This window comes from Pinus tabuliformis, chromosome 2_2 (assembly GCF_031772625.1).
Source record: "Pinus tabuliformis cultivar Carrire ecotype Pingquan chromosome 2_2, CPIR1, whole genome shotgun sequence".
Lineage (NCBI taxonomy): Eukaryota > Viridiplantae > Streptophyta > Pinopsida > Pinales > Pinaceae > Pinus > Pinus tabuliformis.
Window position 1 is genome coordinate 1,266,434,961 of NC_142300.1, and position 11,815 is coordinate 1,266,446,775.

The following is an 11,815-nucleotide window of genomic DNA, read 5'->3' on the forward strand; positions in this document are numbered from 1 at the left end:
AGCCTTTTTCCTCTCTGATATATTTTAGTCACCTCAAGTCTAGGTGCCTTGGGAAATTCCTCTGATTTGCTTGATGACCCTACCTCCATATGTTGTGCTGATGTGTCTTGATGATGACTTGATGAAGTAGTTTCATGCCACTGCAAAGCTGTTTCTATGAAGGTATCCCATGCCATGTTCTTTTCTGCCAACTGATGGAGGACTACAACCTTTATCAAAATGTGATGAAAAAGGCTTGGGTAATGTTATTTACTTTTCCTTTGCACCTTTTCAAACATTTTCATAAGACTTCTACATAAGTAGTTGCACATGTTAAGAGGTTTCATAGCTATGAAATGCATTATCATACTAATGTGGTATCCATACAATTTGGAAAATCTCCCCTCACAGGTGAAAAACTTCATTACAACCTTCATCAGTGGTGCAAACTTTTCCAACAGGTATTTGAATGTAATAATGTGTGAATGAGCCTCTCAGTACGGTGATTTTAAGAAAGGTTTATATTGCTCAAGATCTAGGCTCATGCCTTTGAACCAATACTCCCCATGATTAGGTATCCCTGTGGCAAGAGAGATGACAGCTACTGAGAATCTAATTTCAATCCCTACTATGATGGATTTTTCTCCCTTAAAATTTGTGGAAATCCAATCAGTTAGTTGCTCATGAAGACCTACTTCACCCACTCTTTAACAAAACTCTAGGCAGCTGGCAGCTTCAAAGCACTGTTTAATGAATGGTGAAGAGTTGATTTCATTGCAGTTTGTAGGCTCATATCTCAGAATCCTCCCTCCTTTATGATGTTTTCTCTTTTCTGATGGTGAAGAGTCTCCCTCCTTTGTGATGTTTTCTCTTTTCTAATGGTGAAGAGTCTCGCTCCTTTATTATGTTTTCTCTTTTCTGATGGTGAAGAGTCTCCCTCCATTATGAAAACCCTAGATAACAGGAAAATGGAAAAAATTGTGAGGAATGAGTGAAATGGTGAAATGAGGGAGTTAGGGAAGGGAAATGGTGATAGGGAAATTTTGAGAGATGGGTAGGGGTTTTAGAAATCTTAGGAAGTTGAAATGGAGGGAAATGAATGAGGGAAAATAAGCAAGAAAAATTAAAAAATAGTCCTAGCTAGGAAAACTGCTCAGTTTGATAGGTAAGAGCTAGGGTTTGTAGGAAGATGGAGTAAACTGAAAGGAAAAGATTTGTTTGGTGAATGGAATGGTAATTTGTATGCAAACAGAGGTATGGGATATCAATTTCTAGGGTTTTGAATGTTTCTAGCTGACTAAACTCACCATTAGTAAGTTTAAAAACATGAAATTCATCCAAACCCTAAATGATTAAACTAACCATCATTCATTTGATTTTCCAAAAGGAAAGAGGGAGTGAGATGATCGTACTTACTTGCCAAATAGCTTAAAGCAATAATAAACTGGAATGTAAGCTTAAATTTGAAATTTGGGTGATTTTATTTGAGTTTTGGGCCACTCTGTCCTGAGCACAGCGCAGTTGTCAGAAGCACATCGCAGCTCATAGAAGTACAATGCCTCTCCCAGAAACGCAGCATAGTTCACAGAAGCGCAACGCCTAGAAATTTTTGCCAATTTTGGCTAGAAAACCCGTGTTTTTTCACTTAAAGAGGAGAGATCTCGATAAACAAAGGAAGTAAGGATGCAAATGAGATATGATTGGGACTTTTGGGCTTTTATAAGCATAGTATGATCCTCTTTTGAGTGAAAATGGGCCCCACATACCTTTTTCAAAACATGACTTTCACTCTTTTTGAACTTGACCACCTTGGAGGTTTGTAATCTGAACTTCTTTTTATGTTTTTGAATAGTGAACCTTCTTTATTTTGGAACCTTTATACTGTGGCCATGAAGTGCTCATGATTCATTGAAAAGAGTTGCTTATCACAACTCATCTTATGCGAGATTTTTATGCATGAAATGAAAATGGACCTTGAAACCCTAATGACCTAATGAAGACATTAGACTAAGTAAAGTTGTGATGGTGATGACTGAGATGATGATGATACTCTCATCTGAGTGATGTAAGTGACTGACATGTGAGATTTTTGAGAGAATAGAGATAAACCTAAACAAACTAACTAGTGACCAAATTTTATTCTGAAAACCTAGTGACATGATAAAATTTGACCTTGAGACCCCTAACAAACTTGGTAAAATAATATTTGATCACTGGTGACAGGAATAAATGACTAACACTAACATGTACGTTGTTCCTATGAAGGAAACTAGCAAATACCCTCTAAAAGCCCAGTTTCCAACTTGTTTAAGCCACCACTTAGAGTACAGTTGTAGGAGGGTGTGAGGGACACCATGAAAAACCTCCAGAACCTTTACAACCTAGTCAAGAATCCTCCAACACTTATATATCATCGAAAAACCCTATGTATAACATCATCAACATTAGAGACCTAATCCAGGACATGGAGACCTAATTAGCAAGGCTTCTCAACTCTAACTCCCATGGTAGTAACCAATACCTATATGCCAAAACATGATCAATCAACATGATTAAGAAGATCATCATATCTCCAATACAAATACTCCTCTACATAATTGAGCATCATAGGAAGATCTCCAAACTAATGGAATAATCATGATATGAGGACCATGACATCCTTTGTTCACACACTATATGCAACACCTGCAAATCACATCTCCAACCTCACATTTCCATGCTGGTAGATATGCCAAAAATAATTCAATACACAACTATGTACAAGCCACCTACAACTAAGCATGCAAGTGCTAACCAATGCACCTCTAACCCAAATAACCATGTTGACATCAATGCCAACCAACATCACATCTGCAACACTGCAACACACATCAATGCCAACACTTTTGATGGGGCCTCTCAAAGGGAGGGAAGAAGATGTGGGGCGAGTATTTCTTTACTTATCTAAGAACCACATTTTCACCTTAGAAATGAGTTTGGGAAGGGGCTCAATAATTATGTTGAACTCATGGCACTTAAGCAACTTCTTATTTTTGCCAAGGAGAAAGGATGTCCTTCTCTTTAGGTGTTTGGGGACTCTTTGATTCCAATAAATTGAATCAAAGAGGTTCAAAGGTACCCCAATAGTCATATTTTACCTTAGTTGAGGAGGCTTTATGCATCAAAGACATATTTGAAATTTTCTCTTTTTTTCATATCTATAGGGAGCAGAATCGACAAGAAGATCACTTATCTAAAACAAGTCTTTAATGAGATCATGAGAGATGATTGATTCAAGAAAGAAAAGGTGAACAACATTATGAATATTATCGTTGTCCTTTCATAAAAGACTTCCCTCAACATTAGTTTTAAAATATGTAGCAGTGACACTTTTTGGCTTATAATTTTCTAGATAACTATTGTATTGATATATTATGATTATGTTGACAGGGAAACCTATTTTGGAACACTTTCATGTATTATATGCAAGATATAAAAGTATAATAGGTATAATATATGTATGTTTTGGAATATTTATCTTTATATCTGAATGCATTTGGTAGAATGCATACACAAAGTGTAATTTTATATCATTTACTAATGAAATAAAATTACACTTTTTACCTGAGGAAAAAAATTAATATATTTTATTTTAATTATATATTTAATATAAAAATAATTTTGTCGAGAGGCACTCTCCAACCAAATATGGTAGATATGTCGTAATGTTTAACATTTTGACTCAAGCAAAATAAAACAAATAAACTAAAAATAATTTAATTAAAAAAATAAAATGGTGGTAAATTTTGAGAAGGGAATTGAGAGAATGGTGAGGGTTGCTAGGGTTTTTCATGATGCAGAGTGGAGATGGATGTTATAATTGTGCCTAGTCTCTACTCTGGTTTCTGCGTTGACTTTGGCCAATGGTTTTGTGATATCCTTCTTGCAAATAGTGATGGGAATGATTGTTTATTGTCCATTTCCTAGGCGATATAACTTTCTTTTCTCTACAAAGTTCCCAAGGAGGTCATAGATAGCGGGGGAATCAAACCCACAAAAATCCTTATCGCTCTATTTCGCTCCAATTTTGGGTGTGGTTTTTAAAAATTCTACAGGAGCACAACAATTGACACTAGAGGAAGCCCCAACCTATTTACATTAGAGTGGAAGAAAACCATTATTGGTATTTCTTTTTTTATCTCTAACTATCTCTATTTTTTGCTATGAGAGTTTTTTTCTTCAAGGAATACACTTTATTCTCTCATCCCCTGCATCGTTGGGGCATTTGTGGGTCTTGCAACTGGTCTTTTTTGGTCCATAGTCTCCATGTGGCATTCCTCCAATGCCCCAAACAACATTGGAACATATCAACATTTTTCATATTTTCATTAGGAATATCAGTGGAAAATCTAATATTATCTAGTCCAAAAGTTTAACATTTATATATTCTCTTAAGTAGGTTATAGAAGAGAAGTGGGGTATACCTATATATTTTCAATGCCTACAATTTGAATGGAAGCTTCTAATTGTTTCCACCTAGCTCAAATACTACAATATCTCAAAAGATTCAACCATCATCTTGAACACAAGGCTTCATGCAAGTGCTCCTAGTACAAAGACAACTAATGGGACTCTTGTCTCTTTTAAGGAAAAAATACAAAGCAAGGCTCCAATCACAACAAATCAGGGCCAAAATTTTCCAAGCCCCTATATAGTTGATCAATTAGAGCAAGCTCCTTCTTTGAATTTCAACAACTTAGAGGTAAACTCCCTTTTCTTTGCTCTATAGTCAAGTATATTTAATGCCTATTGTCCAGAACCTAAAGCATTATTTCAATGGGTATTCACTTCTTGGACACCAAATTGTGATATTTATTTATGCTCAAATGGTTTTTTATATTGCAATTTGATAACACAGCAGGACGTAGACTTTTTCATTAACAAATTCCCATGGTTTTGTGGAAGAGCAGGTTTACTTATCATTGCATGGTTTCTTGGGTTTGATGCCACTACAATGGTGGTGTTTACTATGCTAGTATGGGCTAGGCACCCAAACCTCCCTCTTCCCTTCTGACATCACAAAGTTCTTGGGGACATTGGAAACACCTTAGAAAAATTTATAAAAATGGCTCTGAAAATAATAGAGAATTTCCTTTTCACTTTTTCCTAAATCTATATGGAGATAGACCTGAGCAAAGTTATACCAAATCGCATAACACTAAAACACAAAAAATTCCAATGTTCCCAAGTGCTAGATTGATATAAGAACATGGCTTTCCGATGTCGAGTATGTTTTCAAATGGGACATTTATAGAGTATATGTCCTTAGGCTAAGATGAATAAAAATTAGAAAAAGAGACAAACCAACAAGCCAAAAGTCCGACAGTTTCCTTAGCCCTCCCTCTCTGAAGATGAAGAAGAAGACAACAAAGAGACTCAACAATTCCAAATAGAAGCCAATATGAATTGGAACTTCGCAACACAAAGGAGCGTCACCCTTCTTCAAAATCTCCTAATCTTGAAATTAGTAAGGCTGATGGAAGTGGGGACACAAAAAGAGCTCATGTTTCAAAGAGCTGTGATTCAGACAAAGAAGTTTCCAATTTGGAAGAAGGTCAAGAATTGACTTTGGTTCTTATTTAACAAAATTTTAATGGTTGGAAAAATATGCCAAAAACAGAAAAGGAAAAAAAGAAGAAGTAAGTGTTAGTTGTCACACATAATGTCCTGCCTCTTAATGCTTGTAATGTTCTTATAGTTGTTAGTTTCTCTCACCCTTGCTCATTGCCAAAAGACGCTTCTTGTTGTTAGTTTCTCTCATCCTTGCTCATTGCCAAAAGACGCTTCTCACAAGAATGCTTACAACATATGTAAAATGTAATTTTTTTTTCCTACGATAAATAAAGTTACACATTACTTTCTTCAAAAAAGAAAAATAATAATAAAATAAAATAAAAAACATAAAATTCTAAAGTCTAGTATGATAGAGCCCATATCTATGTTTTAATATCTTGATTAACATTTTTAGATTCCAATCCATGATTTTTCCATGGTATTCTTTTCTAATATAGCTTGTTTAAAAGCTAATAATTAAACCAATCTAAATCCATCTTAACTCTAGGATCAAATCTCTTGTTCAAAAAAATTGATCTCTCTAAACACTTAATAAATCTAAACTTAAAATATTACAAATTTATTTAAAATTACATTTATAAAAAAACAAGACACACACTTATCAATCAACCATTTTTATATTATTAATAAAATGACACGCTCCCTTTGCACTTTTCTAAAGTAAAATGGCATAATATGTAAGATACATTCTATTTTAATTACTAAAATAAGTTCACCAATTAAAATAGGCAGTAGAAGCGGCCTAAATTTATAACAAATCTCTATCGCTACTTTAACCCATTTATTAGGTAGTTCAATAAAAGATGTTTAAAATAATGCCACCGCCTTATGATGTGCTCATCGAGGATTCCCTCGCACTTGTTACTAAAAAACACTTTAGCGCTTAAACTTTTAATACACAGTACCCTAAAATTACACTAAGGTTGAAACCTATAAAATTGTTTTTTATTTAATTAATTTTAACCATGAAAATTAATTTATGTTTTTTCAATCATTAAAAGTTAAATCTAATCTAACAAAGCTTTATAAAATTATATCATATTTTCAAAAAATTAAACAATTTAATTTTTCGGTTAAATTCTATGAAATTTATATTTTTAAAAAATAATTGTTTTTAACTTTTTTATTAATTTTTATGGTGATAGATTGTTTTGTTAAAGTATGATGGGTTAGTTAAAAATTCTATGGATAAAAATTTAGTTATGTAAAGGGTTGGTGTGGTTCAATGAGTACGATTCTAAGTGACTTTAATAACTTGGATGCCCTTGGGTAGTGGCTACTCAATTCATAAATTAAGCATGCTAGTCATATCAAGACTCACATAACTTAATAAACAAAAAAATTACAAAATGATTTTAAAATTTGTATATCATGATTATAAAATAAAATAAATTAATATAAATCTAATCATTTTTTAATATTGTTAATCATCTCATTTTCAAATCTATAAATAAAAGTAATTTTTTTAATTAAAATAATTTTTTTAATTAAAAACCATAAAATATTTAATATTATTCAAACTATTTAAATTTTGGATCATGATCATTTTTCCAATTATAAAACACATTCAATTAATATAATATTTACCATATTCTTATAAATAATTGTGAATAACTTACCTATATTTAAAAAAGTATATTTAAAAATTTTCCTCATTGTTTATAACTTTGGATCATTCCTTTATCATAACTAATTTATGTTTTATGATGGTAAAATGTAATATTCATATATGACTTATTATCGTGCCTCTATCATAATTAATTTATGTTTTATAATTGTAAAATATAATATTCATGATGTATGGGCGTTAATTTATGTTTTAGACTATAAAATGTAATGATAATGTCTAAATGCATTAGCCATAATTTAATTTATTATTATTATAAAATGTAATATTTATGTATAGATGTATTGGTGATAATAGAGTGTTTTTTATGTAAATTCTTTTAGTATTGAGATAAATTTAGATTTATGCATTGTAAGTTTCAGTTTGCAAAAGTTGGCCTTTTCCTATTACTAATTAATAATGTTAATTTATCTTTTATAATTGTAAATTATATTATTAATTTTGAGTATATTTGGGTAATATAGGTTTATAATTCATATTTTTTCAATAAATTTATATTTTATAATTTTAAATTGTATTATTAATTTCCAGTACATTTGAGTAATATATGTGATATGTGATTTATGATTCAAATTTTTCAATAAAAATTTAAGGATTTTAATAATATTATATATATAAATTATAAAAATAAAAATAAAAAATTATATATATTATATTATAATAAAATTTTCTCATAGTTAAATTAATTTCGAATCTATTAAAAATAAAAATATTTAAATTAATTTAATACATATTTTTAATTAAAAAATTCCTTTCTCATCACCAAAGTTTACCATCATATCAAATTCTCATGACGAAGGTTTACCATCATATTAAAATGTGCAAGTATCATAAAAATTTTAAATAAATAATTTATTTTGAATAAGTCATATTTCAATCGCAAAATGCCCCATGAATGTACAACTGTCTTTCCTTAATATTTACTTGATTCAACAGCTTGGAACCTGAAACATGCCTGCAGCTTTCTAAAAGCATTACCTCATCTTGTGTAATTCCAAAAACGCCACATGAAACAAAAGTTAATGGAAGGGCAATTAACCAGTGCAAGAAACATTCCCGACTACGTAGCATCAACTTTTCCGCCACTCCATAAATATTAAAAATATAACTGGCCGCTTCATCATAAAGATTAAGTGTGAAAATTGGGAATGTTTCGGTAATTTTTAACAAAGCAAGGAAACAACACCACAGTCGAGAAAATAACTTTAACAATATAAATATAAAAACACTGACAAAGATCAAGGAAATAGTATTAATCAAGGTCGGCATCTTGTTGATTTTTTAATTGCAGTAACATCATATATAAACACTTCAAAACGGGTGGAATTCCATAAACATGTGGAAGAAGAACATGAATAAATAAATACATCAAAGCATATACATATATATTCGCTTATAAATATTATGTGCAGACAACTCTATACACCTCCAACGTGCTCAGTACCGTTGAATCTGAATGTTTTGCTATGGGTAACTGTATTGTCAGCTGCTGCACTGAATGTCGTAGCACTGCAACAGCCAAAAAACAAAAATTACAATTTCATCATTATGTGCTCATTTTCAATATTTCCATCTACCTCAAACCAAGACAACCCTAGATAAAACAATGGCCAGAAGGATAAACATATGCCACAGGGAAAAGGATGCCAGACAATATTCACCCTGCAATGCAATAATTAATAATGGAGTAGTATAAAAGTTTTAAATTAAATCATTTCAAAATTTTAAAATGTGATTGTTTAATATCATTCATCACAATATTAAATGCTATTTAGCAAGATGGACCACAATTGTTAAACAAGATAAATAAGACTCAGCAGACTCACCAACAAACCAAGAAACTAAGACTATATAGGACAGTGTTTTTTTGCCCTAGGTCATTGTATGTGGTTGTATGTGGTTGTATGTGGTATATAAGTTGTTGGATTTGAAAGAAACATTTAATACTGCAGAAGTGTATATAACATAGTAAATTTGAAAGCAATTCAAGTAAGTTTGGTGCAATGAGGATGGCAGATTTTGAAAATATTTTGGTCAGAATCTGATGGACCTTTTATGATGATTGCAGGACAGAGATTTATCAGATTTTGACCAAAATATTTCCAAAATCTGCAATCAACATCAAAATACCTATATATATATATATATGAAAGTTCATATGAACCTGATGCATATGCAAAGCAAAAGAGAAATAATTTCAAGAAGCTATAAAATAAATGTATTCCAATGTTCTTAAGGCTAGGTAAACCAGCAAAAACACACTCACCCTATCAACTTAGTAGTTGATCAAACGCTCCTGGCCAGCATAGCCTGATAAGTCTTGTAAGACTGTTGTTTCTGCAACTTCATTTGTTTGTGAAACCTCTTGATGAATGCACTTGCTATCTTATCAATCTCATTGTCAGACTTAATCTCTGGTGTACCACACTTGCTACTATTTATAGAAGCAGCAGCTGCTGGTGAATTTCTGGGGCTGGCTGCTGCTGAGTCTGAAGTTCCCCCAAACAACAACTCCAACTCCTGCAGCTGCAGCTGCTGCTGGTCTTGAGAAGAAAGCTCCCCAGTATCACTTGCAGGGTGATGGCCTCCAAGTTTGAATTTTCCTGAAAGGCGATGTTTAATATTCCATCTGTGAGGCCAGGTGACCTTACTGGATATGGCTCCCAAAATGTTTTTGTTCTTGAGGAATCCAAGCAAAAGCACCTTGGTCTTCATTGCATCAGCTTTATCCTTGAGGTCATTGGATTTCTCTCTCACCAAACTCCACAAATGCTTCACAAATGTTGCAGCCTCCACTTTCATGTCACCTACTTTAATCTTCATTATTTCAACTCCCCCACAGCAATCTGATAAAATCCCAAATGCAATGTGTGACTGATCTGAAGTACTCTGCTATCACTCTGTTATGTAGTAAACAAACACAAGTTGGCCCTGTGTAAAGATGAAACCACTTGTACTAATTTATAGAGAGAGCTCGAGTAACGAAAAAAGTTGGCTTCCACACCCCCACAGCGTAAAGTATAAGGGGGAATCCATCGAAATTGACCTAACACTGGTATTCAGATGCTTTAATTCAAAGAGTTACAGGCTGTTGATACCAAAAACATTAGAAAAGTTGAAAGGTGGGCGGTGGCGCTAGCTGCCAGTACCATTTATTATAGCGATCCTACGTCTATATATATATATATTAATATTAATATTAATGAAAGAAGGAACAGAAACTTTTGGAAAAAGCAGTGCAAGAAGAAGATGGCAGACATGCTGGCTCCGTCCTCCCTGCCTTTTTTCTTTCACAAATACCATTAATCAGCCCCTAGCTCATGTGAAGCTTACAGCCTTTAAAATATAGTACTGTCAACTCGGATTGCTGCATCTGTTTAGTTTAATGTAATTTTCTCTTACTGAAACTGTGATCACAGTGACGAAATCAAGGCATGCAATTAACATGATGGTGCAGCAACAGAGATTTTAAATTATGGAGTCTACGTGTTGTGAAGACAAGTAAAGTAAACTTGCACTTCATGGCCTGTAATGGAGAAGGGTTGGATGCCACTATGCATCGAGATTCTAAACATTGAATACGACAGAGGTTTTGTTAATATGAGGTACTACACATGAGGTTATGACCTTTAGGGAAGAAAGCTGTTAGTGAATAAGGGGTAATGCTGCCTTGCTGTAGAGCATATGGCTACTGGCATGCCTAGGGTTTAGTTTTCAACCGGTTCACCGTTTGAATCCTTAGGTGGCTACGTTGGATTTTGTTTATTGTGGTAGCTGGAAAGTGCATGCTGCCTACCTCTGAATTGTTTTGATTAGGTAAAGCATAACTCATGGTTTTGCTTTGGGACAGGGCAGTCTATGTAAATAGTTCAGGGTGATAGGAGTCTAGATACGGAAATAAGCTACAATTTAGATCTAAACCTTTTCTAGAAGACTGCAAGTTGTTTTTTTATAATTACAAATTTAAATTTAAAGGTGTTTTGCTTTTATAAATAAAGGAATTTTATACATTTTATAATATCTGGCAGTGTAATGGTTAAAACTTATCACTAGTTAACTTTAACTTTTTTATTTATTATTTAAATTGTGTTTGTGAAATGTGGTGATTATTTTTAAAGAAATTTAAATTAAAAAATTATATAAATTAATTGGTTAAGTTATTTTGTTATAAAATTGATAAATATTAATAATAATAATAATAATAATAAATGTAAAACATTTCAATTACATTTTTATAATACAAATTAAATTTATTTTTAAAATAAAAAGAAGTTATATAATATGGATTTCTTTCAACTTAAGTGAAAGTGGCATAAGGATGTCCAGTTTTGGCTAGAATATTGGGGAATAAAGAAGGAGATAATCCAGTTTTGGCTAGAATATCGGGGAATAAAGAAGGAGATAATCTTCTAAGTTATGGATGATGTTAAAAGTATTATTACTTACAAATCTAAAGAGAAATTTTGGAGAACTAAAGAAATAGAGGGAAAAGGGGAGCTAAATTTTGAAAGGCATTTAAATTAAAACAATTATACAAATTAATTCCAATAAAAAATTGGCTAAGTTATTTTATTATAAAATTCATAAATAATAATA

General features: G+C 32.2%; 1 protein-coding gene across 1 annotated transcript; it reads right to left on the minus strand.

Moving 5' to 3' along the window:
- Nucleotides 1-8,501: 8,501 nt before the first annotated feature.
- Nucleotides 8,502-10,163, minus strand: LOC149198101 (uncharacterized). Its single transcript, XM_089404068.1, has 2 exons — nucleotides 9,486-10,163; nucleotides 8,502-8,728 (listed from the first exon to the last, which is right to left on the minus strand). The coding sequence occupies exon 1, from the start codon at nucleotides 10,040-10,042 to the stop codon at nucleotides 9,506-9,508; it is 537 nt and encodes a 178-aa protein (XP_089260194.1). The 5' UTR covers nucleotides 10,043-10,163; the 3' UTR covers nucleotides 8,502-8,728; nucleotides 9,486-9,505.
- Between the last annotated feature and the right edge of the window lie 1,652 nt (nucleotides 10,164-11,815).